Below are 18,114 nucleotides of genomic sequence, written 5' to 3'. Positions count from 1 at the left end.
ATTAATTTTCAATAAAAATTGGATAATAAATAGTTCAGCTTCTTATAATGATAGCAATGTTGAACTCGTACAAGAGTAATCTGATCAGCTCACCTTCGATGGGTTTGAGAGGAAGTTTAAGTATAGTCATAGATATGGGAGATCCAATTTGAAGCCGAGTTGCCAGATGCCTAAAATGAAATTGTTCACAAATGCCAACAATGACTCGACAGATATTTAGGTCTTTCCCATTATACCCCCCCCCCCACCCCCGCTGAGTGGTCGGATAACCTATAGCCCCCCCTCCCCCTCCCCCCCCCCCCCCCCCCCCTCCACCAATCATGATAAATATTCTATAATGGGGGTCATAATTTCATGGGGTCTATAATGGGAAAGACCCGCTATTTCTTATTAATCAGATCTTGGTGCGATAACAACATATCCAAACTGATCCCACACGGCTGTTATAATCCTCACCAAGTTTTCAACAAATTGTCTTCACCTCAGAATTTTTTTGAAAACTTCTCAATGATGATAACGAACCAATTGATATTACTATACTCATCAGTACAGACGGACCTGCAGTCACTGCACAATGTAAAAACAATTCGACAGAAAAGCAATTTCAAGCAGATGAACAAACAATAAGCTGGTTTTGCTGACGAAATTTTGTTCGTGAACAATTACTCAAGCAACTTTTTCTTAGTTTTTTCATGGTTAATTCAGTAAATTTGTTCCGACCACCCGACCAACTATATGCACAACTGGGTTCTTTTGTACAGTTCTTTTGAACGCATGAGTGATATCAATAAAAAGCCCATCGAGCCAAGAATTGTAAATTTAAAAAAAAAGAAATTTTGTATTTTTCGAGTTGTCCAGGTTTGAAGTTTTGCGACATATTGGGTTTTTACGGTAATTTTGTTTACTTATAGCGCAATTTTCGATCAATTTTAGATATTCGTTCAATTTTAGATATCGTAGATATTCGATCAATTGCGTCAACATTGGCAACAATTTGATGTTCTCATTTAATCCGCAAACAAGTAGCATTGATGTTATCATTAGCATCGTTTTGCTTTTAAAGAAAGGATGTGGCTTACAACGAGGAGCCGTTTTTTTATCAAGATCTTCACATTTTTTCAACTTTTTAACGTCAATGAGAGATCAAAGGGAGGCAGACGTTTCGGGAATGCAAAAAGAAAATAAAAAAAAAATAGTAGTCACAGAGCGTCAAATTCTTTCAACTTGCTTTCAAAGTGGAGAAAGAAATTTTTGTCTGAACAAAATTTCGGATTTCAGAGATAATTTATTAGCGTGGAGCTATTCAGAAAATATATTTGACTTTTTAACCGTAATTGTTGTTTTGTCACTTAATTTTGATTTTAAAAAAGCCTTCTTGATTGTTTAAGAAGGCTTGAGTGGACCTTTACATAATTTTCTTTGAACACCCTTTTTGTTTTCATGACTTTGAAATTAAAGTCTCGTAAAATTTTGAACTTTTCAGTTTTGCTTGTATTTTCTATTCTGTTCGAGGCCTGATCACAAAACTCTATTATTGAAAGCGCAATTGGGCCCTCTGAGTAGGCATATCATATATTTTATAGACTTTTTACAAAAAATAGTGGTTTTGTGGCTTCGACACCACGCATTTTCGTTTTGCCTATTTTAAGTTTTAAATGTTTTTGTCGATAATTTTGTGGTACTTCAACTACGTCTGATTAATCAAAAGACCATTGGGTTTTCTGATGTGCCAAAAACGAGCTCTCGAATATTTTGAGGTCAATATTTTACGACCTTGAAAATATTTCTCTTCGAAAAATTTAATGAATTTTGAATGGTGCCTTTTATCGTTTTTGTTTTCCACTTGTACATTACTCTCATTGTCAGCTCCCACCTGCCTTCTTGTGAAATCAAGTGAAAATGTATTTCGGTTTTAGATCTCATCAAAATTGTTCTACTACTCAGACACCGTTTACTTTTGAAAACCTTTTGTGAATTTTGAGTTGAATTTCTTTTATGGCATTTTCTAGCCTTGCTATTAATATTTGTCACTTTGTCACTATCTGCAACTAAAAGTTAATTCTTGAAAAACTCAATAAACTGTGAAACTTGCACTGAATTTAAAATGCGGCAAAGTCTCTTAATATAATGTTATGCGCTTTTTTTACAATGACGAGATAAACATTCAAAAAGTTTCTGAGTTGGGCAAAATGTCGGTTTTCAGTTCATTTCGTTATCCTTTTCCAAAAGATTTTCCACAAGTAATGTTTTTGGCTCTACATTTTTAATAAATCTAACGCTGTAATAACGCATTTTTGTTCCTGACGTCATTTTATGTCGCATGCTCTATGAGTTTTGGCCAATCAATTGACAAACTTTTCAAGAGCATCAAATAATTCTTAATTGAGAAAACAAATCGTAGGTGTTGCCCAGCTGGATGAGCATAAAAGCTTTGTTTCTCAAAAGACATTAGTGTTTGAAGTTCTATTGGATAAATTGAATAGAAGTTGATGAAGAATCTCCTTATATTTATTGCCAGACAAAATTATGTATTGAGTTTTCCAACTCATGTTTTTTTCTGCTCAATGGTATTAATGTTGATTTTTCTTCGACAAAACGTGAAAGTTTTGCGACGATTCGGAATTTTAAGGTCATTTTGTTTACTTTTAGCGCAATTTTCGATCAATTTTAGATATTCTGGATCAACTGTGTTAATATTGGCAACAATTTGGTGTTCTCATTAAATCCGCAAACAAATAGCTAAGTTCTCATTAGCATGGTTTTGCTTTTAAAGAAAGGATTTGGCTTACAATGAGGAGCCCTTTTTATCAAGATCTTCACATTTTTTCAACTTTTTAACGTCAAGGAGAGATCAAAGGGAAGCAGACGTTTGAGGAATGCAAAAAGAAAATTTAAAAATTAGTAGTCACAGAGCGTCAAATTCTTTCAACTTGCTTTCAAAATGTAGAAAGAAATTTTTGTCAGAACAAAATTTTGGATTTCAGAGATAATTTATTTGCGTGCAGCTATTCAGAAAATACATTTGACTTTTTAACCATAATTGTTGTTTTGTCACTTAATTTTGATTTTAAAAAAGCCTTCTTGATTGTTTAAGAAGGCTTGAGTGGACCTTTACATAATTTTCTTTGAACACCCTTTTTGTTTTCATGACTTTGAAATTAAAGTCTCGTAAAATTTTGAACTTTTCAGTTTTGCTTGTATTTTCTATTCTGTTCGAGGCCTGATCACAAAACTCTATTATTGAAAGCGCAATTGGGCCCTCTGAGTAGGCGTATCTTATATTTTATAGACTTTTTACAAAAAATAGTGGTTTTGTGGCTTCGACACCACGCATTTTCGTTTTGCCTATTTGAAGTTTTAAATGTTTTTGTCGATAATTTTGTGGTACTTCAACTACGTCTGATTAATCAAAAGACCATTGGGTTTTCAGATGTGCCAAAAATGAGCTTTCGAATATTTTGAGGTCAATATTTTACGACCTTGAAAATAATTCTCTTCGAAAAATTTAATGAATTTTGAATGGTGCCTTTTATCGTTTTTGTTTTCGACTTGTACATTACTCTCAATATTGTCAGCTCCCACCTGCCTTGTGAAATCAAGTGAAAATGTATATTGGTTTTAGATCTCATCAAAATTGTCCTACTGCGACACTATTTAAAAAAAGAAAGTGGACTTTTGACAACTGACTGTATTTAATTAAATAGCTGTCCTGTACATTATTCTCAAGAGTAACCCATCTATCTCATCAGATTTCTAATGCAATTTTAGCAGTTTCAATTGTCAGCAACTACTGACTCAGACACCGTTTATTTTTTGGTGTTCTCCTTAAATCCGCAAACAATTAGCTAAGTTCTCATTAGCATCGTTTTGCTTTTAAAGAAAGGATGTGGCTTACAATGAGGAGCCGTTTTTTTAATCAAATTTTCTGAACAAAATTTCGGATTTCAGAGATAATTTATTTGCGTGCAGCGATTCAGAAAATACATTTGACTTTATAACCGTATTGTTGTCTTGTCAATTAATTTTGATTTTAAACAGCCCTCTTCATTGTTAAAGAAAGCTTGCGTGGAGCTTTACATAATTTTCTTTGAACGGCTTTTTTGTTTTCATGATTTTGAAATTACGTCTCGTTAAATTTTGAACTTTTCAGTTTTGCTTGTATTTTCTATTCTGTTCGAGGCGTGATCACAAAACTCTGTTTTGACTGTTTTTGTCGAAAATTTTGTGGTACTGCTACTACGGCTGACTTTTTTCATCTTTTCTTTATATTTCAAATCGGGATCTGTGCTCGTATCTTTTGAAAAAGTTTTCCTCGATTTTAGTTACGAGCATCGGATCACGAGGCAAGAAGTCAAAGAGCAACTTCTTGGTTTAAATCTAACACTGTAATACCGCATTCTTGTTCCTGGCGTCATTTTTTGTCGCATGCTGTATGAGTTTTGGCCAATCAATTGACAAACTTTTGAAGAGCATTAAATAAATCTTTATTGAGAAAGCAAATCATAAGGGTTGCCCAGCTGGATGAGCATAAAAGCTTAGTTTCTCAAAAGACCTTAATGTTTGAAGTTGGATAAATTGCATAGAAGTTGAATTAAGAATCTCCTTATTATTATTGCCAGACAAATTATGTATTGAGTTTTCCAACTCATGTTTTTTTTCTGCTCAATGGTATTAATATTGATTTTCCTTCCACAAAACGTGAAATGTATTTTAATTGCCCTAAGCAGTCACGTTAAGTTTTTATCTAACAAACCCAGAAGCCAGGTAGAAAGATTGCCAGGTGGCGGGCAGTTTGCTTGCGTCTTTCTCGGCGTCCATGTCTGGTGCTAGTTTGGGTGGCTCAACATTGGGCGGGGTAGGGCGAGAGTGCTCGTGGGGCCAGACCCTCCTCTCATACCCACCCACTCTCACCATCTGGTTGTCAATGTCCACTTCAATGTCATCCAGGGGCTTCTGGAACAGAAGATGGAAAAGCAATTCTTGAAGTGGTTAGTCTAGACTACAGCTAAATGAAGTAGAAATAATTTCCATTGAGAAATTACGTTTCGGCAGAGATAAGAAGAGAATAAAGAACATTATAATTCTATGACTGTGCAAATATATATTTAGTATCTATTTTAGCCAATGAAAAAGGACTGTACTAAATAAACTACGGATTGTAATGATTTAGTTGATAAGAAACGATCTTAGTTATCGAACAGAAAAGGCAATGTGTGTTTGGATATAATGATCCAATCCACCAAACGCCAAACAATAATTGAAAATGAATAAATGATTAACCAAGACGCAAGTCTACAGATACTTCTGAACATAGTCTTCCTCTGACTACAGAAGACTGTTGACCAGTAATTAAATACTCATTTTCAACTTTTTGGTCTTTCCGATCGTTCCCGTGTTTTTAGTTGTCTATTACCTGACATAGAGTTTAAAAACAAACTCATAAAACAATATCTATTGCCGTATCATTACCTTAACCAAATCGAATTTACAAACTAACTTATTAAAAATTTAAAAAAGAGCAAAGTGAAGACGTAAAAAAAGAAATTTCTGCACAAAATTTTGGGAAAAAAAAGGTTTTCACAAAAAATAAGGTCTATCAATAAGCCTACTTAATACCTAGCTATTTTGAATTTTTGTTTCCTAGATTTATACGGACCAGCAAAAATCTATATTGTGAAAAAGTAATCCTTAATGTCGTCTACATTGATATATCTTCTTGAAACAATTGAAACACTAAAATTCACTACCATAGTAAGATTGAATACACTGACAACAATAGAACAGACAAAATAAACCAAAATTTAATTTCACAAAAAAATTACTTGATTAGTTGAGAAGGAAACTATTTTCATTGAAGTAACTCAAACAAGGCGTTGGGAAACAGAATATTTACGAGTTATAGTTATTAAGGCTGGTTAGGGCAAGAAATAGCTTTAAAAAACTTTGAAAATTTAACTCGATCTTAATGATTCCTCCAAAATCAACCAATAACAGTCACTTTCAGTGCAAAAGATCAGTTTCAAAGAACGTGAAAAGGAACAGTAGTTAGAGAGCAGTTGAGTTCAAATCAATTGGAGTAACTTTGGTCAACAAAATAACAGAAATAATCTAGGAAAGTGTTATCATACATTCAATTGAACACTCTGCAATTCACACACATATATCCAAAAACATATTGATAGCAGGATAATAGAGATGGCAGAAAATAGGATCAACCAATATTTAAACAAAAAATAAATTGAGTAAGGATAAGTTGATTAAATGAATTTTTCATTTTTAATTTTTTTTACCTAATATCAAGGCCATTTGTAAAAATTAACTCGCTATCCATTTAAAAACCAACAGTATATACTATACGATATATTCCACAATTGAAAGCTGTGAACGAATATTATACCGACATATCGAACGTATATATTAAAGCATTATTACGACTGCTTTCAACACGCGGTATACAAAATGTCGAGCACTTAGACTAACAACGTAAAATCATCTTAGCCTTTATATTTTTAATTAGTAAAATAGCCCTACTTTAGGCCTGGATTATCCACGACCACTTTTAAACTATAACAAGCGCTACATTTAAGTTGGCACCGTTAAGACTGCTCATTTCCTGCTCTTATATTGACATAAGCAAAAAGGGAACTAAGAACAAAGCAGTCGAATCAGGAAGAAAGCAATAAATTCTGCTGCAAAAACTTCAAGGTTATCTAGTTTCTATGAGCAGAAGGGAAAGAAATTAGGCGCCTATGCGATGATGGATCAGTTTCAAAAAGCTCACGTTTTCTTACTTGATTCTAAGGAAAAACCAAAATGATTTCCTCGGATAAGCCGAGTTGATTCTTTCGAATTCAGGGCCAATAGAAAAATTATAAAACTTTTTCCCTATGAACGTTAACGTAGTTTTTAGCCCCATATCGGCCCAAAGCTTCACGGATAAAAAACAGAAAAGAAGCGGAATGAAATTGTTCATTATTGAAACTCATGATTGCCGCAGACAACGGCCTTTCTTTTTCTTCTGTATTTTCTCAAAATTTTCAAAGTCCTCCTCAAATACTTCTGCCCATAATTGTCTAAAATTCTTCCTCAGAGCAATAATTAAAAACAATCCATATTTTTTTCTTTGCAATTTTAACTTATGAACATCCGACTATTATACCACATATATATATACAGAAACATCTATTCCATGTTTTTATCCATTTTCAATTTTCAGCACTTAAAACAATATTAATCCATAAAAAATGTTTTGAAAATTTTGGACGTCAATATATCCTAAAGAAACAGAAACAATGGGAAATTTTCTTTCAACTGTCGTTTATTTTTGAGGGCTTTTCTGGTACCACTTTTGTATGTCTCTCTGCAAGATAGATCAATCAGCCAAAATGGCTTTAACAAAAAAGGCAGACAGACGTAAGTTCCTATCTTCAGTATTTAATTGACATCCTCACTAAACAATCTCAGTCAAATGGATAAAAAATCACTTTGCTGTCAGGTTGCATGTTCTGCAATTACATATTTCTACTTCAAATTATTATTTGAAGAAGCAAACGTGGAATTGTAACCAAATTTGCAACATTATTTTCATTACAATTCGATGTCAGAACTATATATTGTGAACATTTAAATTTAGGAAAGTTTGAGCGAATTGCAATTCGTGAGCAAATGTTTCAAAAACAGTCAGGAGCAAAATTTTGGTAAAAAAAGATACGAAAACCTTAGTATTGTCACTTTCGAGTGAGTAAACTGCTACTAGAATGAAAATCAATGAATTGTCAAACCATTTTCTCGTCTTTTTTAAAACTGGAAACACCGTTTCAAGCAAGCGAAGAATTTTGAGCAAAATAAACTCACATAAGTAGATTTGCACAGATTGCAATCGGCATCGAAGGCAATGAAGTCCATCAATTCTAATTCATCCGATGGCTCGAATACCAGATACCTCTGTAGTACCACATTAGCTCCCTCCGAAATGAAGCCCATCATCGACTCCCCAGAGTATGACTGGACTGACTCTTTGGGGGGTCCGTTGCCTCTGGACACAGTTCGTTTTACAGTGTAGGAGCCATCTAGCTCACGGGCTATGAAAGTCTTTCTGTCGATGGAGTGGTTCTCGATCTATTCAAAAAATATATATTGTTAATTTCCCAGAACACACATATGAAAATAGATGTAACACATTACATACTATAAATTATAGACCTATTGAGCTTTTAAAAACAAAATTATTATAACTAAGCATCGATAAAATCTTGAATGTTAAAGCGGTGAAAGAAAATTTTTCACCGCTACCAACAGAATAAAGTAAAATATTAAAAGAACTAAGCAAAAGATTTGAAGATTTAAAATTAATCAACAACTAAATTCTACCATTTTATGATGTCTTTCAATTCAACTTTTTTTCGGGTCCTTCAAGACTTCGATATTGAGATGTTCATTGAACGTTTTATACTGTTGGTTTTGATGTTGTTCCAAAACGCTGGTTTAATATCAATTTATTTAAGTCATTTTTGATAAGTCATCATCGTGGGTTTCGTTGTATGATCTAGAACATCTTGATTCCTTAATTAACATCTTGGTTATAAATGACAACATAAGTTCATTTCTAGATTTTCGTCGTGTTTGCTGTGCATAAACTATAATGTGACTTGATCCCACTGCAAAACAGATCACCAAGTGACAGATAATTTCAAAATGTGCGAAGCCGAATACCAAAATGGCAGTGAAATGAGAAAGCATTTAAAATAATAGAAAATGATTTTAAAAAATCACCAGGCGGTATAAATCAGATATCTCAATTTGAGCAAAATTCGCTTGAGTTATACTTTGCCATGAACACTTGTTTAACATTCTTGTCCAAATTTAATTGCCCTCAGAGTTAAATATGGTAGAAAAACAATGAGATAAAAAATTGGTCGCATACTTTTTTTTCCTAAATGTCAAAAAGCGTAATAACAAGGTCTGCAGTTTGATTAAATTCCATAAAAATTGTGAATTAATTCGGCCTCTAAAAGATGTGGCTCAGAAATAAGACATTGTGCAAAATGAAACAAGTGCTAAAGCAAAAATTTAAAACAAAGCAGGATAAGTCTTGCAAAGAGATTCACAGAATTGAATGAACAAGAAAAATACCCGAACAGACCAGCGGACCAGTTAAACATTATGAGCTAAACAGAAAATATCCAAAACATTCATTGGATTTAGATTTTCAATTGTATTTTCATTTATCGTCTAAAACTCTAAAAACCGTGCAAACAAAAATTGTGCTTGTAGTTAACATTCTCGCAAGCTAACTGAACAACGCTGAAATTTCATGTTTCGCAACTGAAAAGTGCATGTAATGGTCCTTCAAAATTTACCTGCACAACTTAAAAATATGGTCATTTAAAAAATTTGTTGATTTAACTGTTTGTAAATTTTGTCGATTTATTTGGTTTAATTGTCGATTTAAATTAAATGTTGATTTAAACTGGCAAAAAAATATTTTATGCAACTACAATAAAAAACTAGAAAAAATGTGCAGGTTTTGTTAACAATTCAGATCTCTTTTTCAACTCAATTTCATCGAATGACTTTTCAATTACTCAGCAAACTGACGGCGGAAAATGAAATTCAACCAATTAATTAAGGTCGAATTAAACAACTAATTAGTATCAAGTCTCTAAAATACGCGATCAAGCGAAAAAATAATGTCAAAAACATCTGAATTATACTAGACTCGCCAAGTCTGATCATCTCTTCAATAAAAAAAATAGCTGCATGCTTAGAAATTTCAGATTAGTAGTTTTTGATCAAAGCTTCAACAATTTGACAACATGCAGCTGCTCCTGGTACCAATGCCGTTATCGAACTAACTGGTAAACAACTGGTTGATTATATCAAGATGACCTGGAACTGGAAACAAAATGACTCATATAACAAAATTTTTGACTGGAATCAAAATTGAAAACGTAGTACTCCATGAACCAATTTAAAATCAGGCCAGTGTTTCTTGAGACAATGGACAATGTGAACAAAATTCATACATAGCTGGCATAAAGCTACATCGCTTTTTCGCGTAGCAAAAATAGCGCTGCAAAATTTGAAAAATATACTTCCTTTATCTAAAAGAAAGACTACAGATTTTTTTTTATTAAAAAAAACTCAAAAATCGTGTTCACCATTTCTGCTGAAGAGGGACAACAAATAAAAAACTCAAATTGTAAAAAAAACATTCAAAAGAGTGGCTTTATAAATTAAAACAAGGGGCGATAATGTGCATTACACTTAATATTTTGACAGCTCTCATCAAGAAACTTCCAAAAGCAAAAAAATTATACGTTTCACAAATTAACTTAAATTTCAAAAAACTTTAAAAATTAACCTCCAAGATATTGTTTCGAACACATTCCGTTCAGCAACACTTATGAGAATTTGTCAGAAAAGTAGGCTTAAGAGTGAAAAATTATGGCTGAAAAACTCCAAAACATTGACGAAAAACTATTATGAGAGATTGAAAGGTCGAAAAGCTCCCATTTCATCAATTTCTTGTCAGTTTTTCAGCTCAAATTTTGCAAATTTGTTGACGTGAACCGCTATTCACGGTTATTCTGAGGTAAAATCGTCAAAAAGTTTGTGATAAAATATTTAGACAACTAAAAATAAAGATCTAGAAGTACTCCACTTAAACTGTCAAAGTCTTGTTGATTAAAAAAAACATAATTGTAATAGCAAACTCTATTTACTGTTTTACGGAGACTTGGAGCAATTCCGATAACGAAAACCTAATTGGCCCCGACAAAGATAATTTTTCATGCTCAGATAATATAGACAAGTGATAAATAAAAATAAAATAAAGAAGGGAGGAGGAGTTATGGCTTCCATTTCAACAAAAATTTTGCGAAAAAAAAATAGACAAACTGAATCCGTTTTCCTAAAATTTTGAAAATCTCCTACCTCAAAAACTGCTTTTTAGCAGTACGTACTGCCCAAGCAAACAGTAAGGGTCCGCTTTCATAGACAAGTTGGCTGTCAATATTGCTAACGTGATAGTCAACAATAGAAAAAGAATTTATTGTTGATTACAACAGAAATGACCTGACCCAAGCTTAACGCAAAAACTTTGAAAAAATACTTAAGCCATATAACCCGAAAATTCAAAGCAACAATACTCTTACATGTGTAAACATGTATAAATACAGACAAAGTTTAATCGATTATGTTATTACTGATTATTATGTTATGAAACGAACTTCAATTTGAAAAAGCGCTATTTTAAGTGAACATTTTGCCACATTAAGTTTTTATTACAGACCACACAAAAAACAGTCAGCTATTGACTTCTTTTAGGATAAAATTTTTTATCACACTAATCAATTTAGAGAAAAACTAAACTTCAAATTGGTATAGTTATTACCAAAATTCAGACCTTGGCGGAATGCTGGCTACGTTCCCAGGCAAAATTTTTCGTTCTCTGACTTTACATGCTCTCTGATAAAAAAAAGGTTACAAAACAGACAACAAAACGCGTGCCCATTATGTGAGCAACGGGTCTCCAAACAAAGAAAAGCTCTTGGAATTAAAATAACAGTTTTCGAAGGGTAGAAAATAAGAAGAACTTTTTAAGTCTCAACGCAAACTAAGGTCGTCATTCAATTATGTTTGTACTTCTTTTTTCTACCAAAAATACAAATGTCAAGAACTAAAAATCGATATATCAGCCAAAATTAACTCACGAAAAACGTTTTTAATGACATTTTTGAACAAAAGAAAACAACGAAACCGCTTAATTACCGAGTTTTCTCTGCTAGGAAGAGATACTGGTCCTAGAAAAGAACTATCGTCCTTTTCAAATAGTACTGAAAAACTCTTGATTCCGTAACATTAGTGCCAAGGAAAAAAAGTTCCATTTAAAAAGTAAGGCAGAAATAAAGCTCCAGGTCACTCATCAATACCATCCAAAGCAAAAAAGAATTCACGCCCAGTTGTTGCAGCACGCATTAAACATATGACAAGTGACAGCATTAGATGATCATATTTTCTTGAAGACAAGAAAATCTCAAATATATTCTACGTTTTAAATAAAAGGTGATCCTGAGGAACTACTAACAATTGTTCCATGCCAATAACACCTTGTATATATCACAAAATATTTAAAATGGTTTTAAGGAACCCAATGAAAGACTACGTCAATACAAAAATCAATATAGTTCCTATAAAAAAAACTTCAACTATGGATGCCATATTGTACATGACAGAGTCCATAAACAAATAAACAGACAAACGAATTTTTGCAACAGCTTCTTAGATCTATCAAAAGCTTCTGATTTAATTAAACATTCAATCTTAGTAACTAAGCCCAATAAACTTGGAATTGAGATCTCCGCAAAAACTCTATGGAAGCGTACACAGTCAGTAGTGTTACAAAGCCATGTATCGATGAAATAAAATTAGAGAGGGGTGTCCCCATATTGTACAGTACTAGGGACCCTTATATTCAATCTCTACCTAAATGATAAGTGTACTCGCATTAACAATAATACACACCTCACTCAACAAGTTGATGAAAAGGTATTTATATCAATAAAGACATTGAAAAAAAGCAAAAAAAAACAATGCAACTGTTATAATAACTTATAACAGTTATTCTGAAGTTTGCTTATAATTCAATCCAATAATAAATGATAAATCCTGCATCGTTGAAATTGAGAAGTTAAGTACTTAGGTAACCACATTGACAGTCAATTGAAGTTCCAAAGTCAGGCTAAATCTCTATGGAAAAAATGGTGTCGGCAATTCAGAAAATTCTTACTATTCGAAATAAAATTCTAAAATTATATACCCAATGAAAAAATTAATACAATTAAACAAATACTATACATTTGCTCCCAATTACTTAAAATTTTACTAGTCAGAATTCAATTTACAAATATCTTAAAACATACATACAGTAAACAAAATGGCAACCGTTTGTAAAACCAATAAATAAACTTAGATCAAAATGGTTGTAAAGATCCAAAAATTTTGTGCAAAATTAGCACGATGTTGACGAAACATGAAACCTTGACAAGTCCCAAAAACGACAAAATTTTTAAAACTCGACCACGGAAGCAACCAACTCTTGGCGGTCATTCTACTGATACCCCTAGCTTTTTGAGAACTTAACTGGTCGACCATAAAAGATAAAATGCCTATTGAAAAAGTAGACAATTTTTCAAAAATTGTAACCCCTCGAGGGTCAGGTTTATATATGTTCAGGTTTCAGGTTATAAATGTTCACATAATATCCTATTATGGTTCCAGAATTCGAGCGTTACAAATTTAATAAAATTTGCTACTGTACCATTAAAGCCCAAAGCTTCGAGGGGGGGGGGGGGGGAGGAGGAGGGTATTATGCCAATGTTTTATTTTATTTACGTTTTATTTTTTAACTATTTCGTTTTGGAAACAAATTGCAGATTCGATTAGCTTTCTAATGGTAAACCATTTTGATCCTTTGATCTTTCAAAACCGCGTAAAAAAAATTGGTTTTTGATGAAGAGGAAAAGACAGCTTGAGATGATCTCAATTATACACAAAAACACGTTTCGCGAAACTCTGTAGCTCAGTTAATAGTGCAGGAAAGGAAACCAATCCCAGAATTTTCTTTATATTTCTGTTCACTTTCCTTTCTGTAACTGTTCTAAGATTTATCATGTGTTCTACCTGATGAATTCTGACTACTGTCAGAACTTATGTTTATAGGAGTTAAATAGCAGCACCTAAGTTGACCAACTATGATAAATAAAAAAGCGTTCTTCTTTTAATTGGATCATATTCCAAAAATTGTGGAACTTCACTCTAAATTTTTCTCGTGTGATATCGCATAAAAAATCATGTGTCAACACATGATTTTTCAGTTAAAAAGTGACAGACGAGAAAATTGCAATTTAACCGATTTCTCGCATAAAATCACACGAATCTCTCGGGTTGCCCTTCACGAGTTTTCCTGTGATTCGCCCGAGTTTTCGTGTAATTTCTCATGTAAAGTACACAATTTTTCCTGTTATAGGACATGATTTTTTGGGAGTTTTGCCACAAAAAAAATTGCAATTTCACATGAAACTAAACAATTTTTTCTCGTAAAACTCCCAAAAAAATTATGAATGAAACCCCGTTTGCTTTTACATGAGAACTCGTGAAGGCCAACCCGAGATATTAGAGTGATTTTACACGAAAAATCACGTAAATTGCAATTTTATCGTGTGTCACATTTTAACTGAAAAACCGTGGGTTGGCACATAAATTTTTATGTAATCTCACACGAGAAATCATGTACTGCAACATTTCTCAAAACTCATCCAAGAAAGGTTCCGCATTCCCAAAAAGCAGTTGTTGTTATTGCACCTGAGAAATTTTATTCATATACGTCTCTAATTACTTACTAAAGGAAAAACAAAAAATCTATCTTGAATTGAAAGTATCATCATAAACACAAACAGCTACGTTTTCAGTTTGCAAATGTTTGTAATCACATGATAACTCCCTAAAGCTGAAGGCTGAGATTGTACGAAGCAAAAAATACCAAATTTTGAAGCTTCGTTTTTTTTTCTTTATGCCGCATTCTTCAGCGAATTGGAACAGATCCACAATGCAATTTACGAGTCTTCCTACTACTGAGAGAACAACATATTGCGAAAACTTAAACTATCTAGTCCATAAAGTTACGCCAAAAATTTACTGATATAGTAATCTTACATTATCTATTACATTTTCAATATATACTACATACTAATATGTTGTTTACAGAATGTAATATACCTGCTTGATTTCATGAAAGCAATTTGCTGGGGGGCTTAAAAGGAAAAGATAAAAATCCGATTGACTACATCGAATTGGCAAACATTGGAAACGCCCGATCCTTCAACGAACAACGGCCTTAGCAAAATCATACTAAAAACAAACAAGTTAATCAACGTGATTAATTGGAATCTAAGTGCAATCTTATCTTTAATAATTTCTCATTTAAAAGGCTAAATAATCACCTTGATGTACTCAGAGTGGTGCTGCTCGAGAGTTATCATCTTCTTGGACACGTAGGCAATTATAGTGGTCCCACATGGCACCCTGTCGATTTCTCCAGTGCTTGTGGCATGCACACAAAACACCTCCTCCGTGCTACGGAATACGGGTTCTACGCTAACTAAATAAACGAAAAGAGAAGAATTAAGCGTACTGGCAAATTATGAGAAAATAAAAGTTTATTATCTATTTAAGAAGAAACCATCGAATCGGCGGAACATCTACTTCATAGTTAAGTTTCTTTGACGCATACCCATATAGAATGGCGAATCTGTGACGTCACCATGTAGAAAGTAGCACTTGCGTCGGGGGCATAAAAATTTTATGCCCACTAAGCTTGGGGTTCCAAAACAGAATAGATCCAGAACCAATCATAGTGAAGCCATAATTCCGCCTATCAATTCATTAATCATAATTCCGCCTATCACTATTAACTGGCGTAAAAGTTTTGAGCCCTCTAAGCTTCACAATTAATTTACCGTTATATAGGGCTTCGAAGAAATGGATCAAAATTGGATCTATTCTGTCCACCCCAGCATATACTTTACGCCCCCGCCGCACGTGGTGCTATCCTTTACACAGGAACATGCTATATAGCAACACATAATCTGCTAATGAGGGTCATACAAACACAGAGGTTGAGGGATGTGAAACAGTATAGATATGAATAGTTTTAACCGTTAAAGATTACTTAAAGTGAGTCATTGACTTTGCACGGAAATAGAAATTAATACCTTTGAAAGTTCCGACTGAATCGCCATTTGCAGTTGCTGAGACTAAATCATCTTTGAAACACAACTTCTTCAGGTATCGCTCAGAATCTTAAAAAACGCAAGATACCATGAGAGTATATAATTGCATTGAAAGAGAAAGTCATCTTTGTCATAAACAAAAAAAAATTTTCAGGCAATTGCAATAAATTGATTCATCAATTATTAAATGCCAACTTGAGAGAATATCATTATGCTGTTATTATAAAAGGTGATAACAAACAAACCAATCGCAGACAAAAACTCAAGGGCATTTCCGGATGCTGTTGGGATTATAACTGTCGGTTCCTCGAGAACAGGGAACAAATTATCCTGTTTCTTTGCGCTTTCGGGCAAAATTGCACTGTTCCAAGTCCTTGTAGATTCTTCGCTCCTATATCAGAAACAAAATCTGCATGGAAATACATGGTAATCAGTTGAGCTGATATTGAGAGTATCATAAACAATTTCTTTAATATTGACACCACACTTTCTGCACCCATTAAGAAAAGTGTCATTACATGGGCAATAATTTTAATCAAAACGCACAGTAGCTGAGAGGTTTCCATGAGATAAACAGACTCAATTACAATCAGATGTTCCTGGAAAGGCTATCCATTTGATCAATGAGAGATCAGCCAAGATACAAGCCACCGGCACTTTTCTTTTAAATTTCGCAATAAAGAAAAAAATGGGGTTAACATACTTGACCAAAAGCCAATAATGTTAATAAAATGTCTTTAAAAAAGAGCTGAAAACAATTCAGAAAGGTACTCACCCCGCCGACATAATAAGAGATGACCGCTGTAACAGTTTTATCAACTAATCTAAAAAAAATCAAGAAAGGAGAGAACAATAATAGATTATGATAGAAGTGAACTTGTAGCTCTACCGAAAGAAAAGTCAAATAAAAAATCCATCCTAATTCTGCGAAGATGGGATCACAAACTATGGGAAAATTCAACAAATACTTGACTCATTAGTGAACGGAGTTTTCGAAAAATCTCGTCATAAGATGAGGTTGATAGAACAGATGCTTATTAGTTTGAGAACTATGGTTAGTAATTTAGTTTTTAGACTTTTAGTATTGTGATCTCAATCTCTAAAGGAGGTATTTGAAAGAATACCCTCAGAGAGAAAAAAAATTGAATTTATAGTATTACAGTATTAAAACAAACTTAAACGATGAAAGTTGAACCTTGAGAGAGAGAAAGAAGTGAATTACGTCTATATAGACAGTATAACAGAACAAAGCGTAAGATACAAAAGCAATGAATAAAATCACACAAAGTGTAAAGCATAAGAAAAACAAGATGCAATGTACATAGTCGTACGCGGCGTATAACCTTTTTGAAAGTTGAACCTTTTTTTTCAAACAGTCATGTCATTACCTTTTCAGAAGCAAAATTTTATTCAATCGAAAACTTGACATAACTAATCGAACCAAAAGTGAAATTATATTGAGGTGGCCATATCACCAAACTGAATCAAATCAGCACAACAACTCTTCAATTCAATTGTTTTTCCAGCCTAAACTTACTGATTAGGGACGTATGTCGATGAACTTTTTGAAATAGAAATAAAACAACATTACCGGAAAACAGAAGCCGTTTTTTGGAAAAAGTTGGTGCGGAGTAAGCAAGTGCACCTCAACCACAACGCTTTTAAAATTGATGTTTCATGATATACACGGATTAAAAGACTGCCCACCAAAAAACAGGAGAATAATTGCCAAGTTCTATGCCAATGGATTGCATAATAATTTTTGTTTAATGGAAGGATGTTACCAATGGGAGGAAAACCTTTGTGTGCAGATTTTGCGGAAGAACTCTTATCAGCAGACCATATTCTTTATTGTAGTCACTTTTCAAACTTGACACCTTTACAAAAGTTCTATAAACTCTTAAACAATTAAATTTAATGCTTATTTCTGAGTCTGAAAATATTTTGGACAATTTGTTAGTGTGATCTGATGCTTAATTCAATCTTCTTCCATATCACCATGCGAAGGATACCAAGTAAATGATACTAAGTACTTGCTGCATAAACAGCTGAATACCGACACAGGTTCTAGGATGGTTCACATTTTTGTAAATGAAACCGAACTTCAGAAAAAAGTACAATAGAGAGAAAAATGTATCGAATTGCTCAAGAAAACTTATTGTGAAAGCAGATTCTAATAAAAAATTTGAAACAGTTATCTAATAACAATTTTTGAAAGAGTTTTAACCTGACGATGAACGTAAAGTTCGAAAACGTTTAAATCTCAGAATTAATTTTAATTTGATAAATTAGTTTCTCCTACATCTAATAAAAAAAGAGTTCT

At 33.2% G+C, this 18,114-nt stretch overlaps 1 protein-coding gene across 1 annotated transcript; it reads right to left on the bottom strand.

Annotated features, from left to right (window-relative positions):
* Nucleotides 1-34: 34 nt before the first annotated feature.
* LOC142355366 (ciliogenesis-associated TTC17-interacting protein-like) lies at nt 35-17,120 on the bottom strand. The gene is made up of 7 exons (XM_075407565.1): nt 16,567-17,120; nt 16,037-16,182; nt 15,774-15,860; nt 15,003-15,160; nt 7,855-8,118; nt 4,754-4,953; nt 35-170 (listed from the first exon to the last, which is right to left on the bottom strand). The coding sequence occupies exons 1-7, from the start codon at nt 16,575-16,577 to the stop codon at nt 35-37; spliced, it is 1,002 nt and encodes a 333-aa protein (XP_075263680.1). The 5' UTR covers nt 16,578-17,120.
* Nucleotides 17,121-18,114: the final 994 nt, after the last annotated feature.

The sequence above is a fragment of the Convolutriloba macropyga genome, unplaced genomic scaffold (genome assembly GCF_964194025.1).
Source record: "Convolutriloba macropyga unplaced genomic scaffold, txConMacr16.3 SCAFFOLD_477, whole genome shotgun sequence".
NCBI classification, from domain to species: domain Eukaryota; kingdom Metazoa; phylum Xenacoelomorpha; order Acoela; family Convolutidae; genus Convolutriloba; species Convolutriloba macropyga.
Note: the sequence above shows the minus strand (reverse complement) of the source record. Positions and strands in the feature narration are given on the sequence as shown.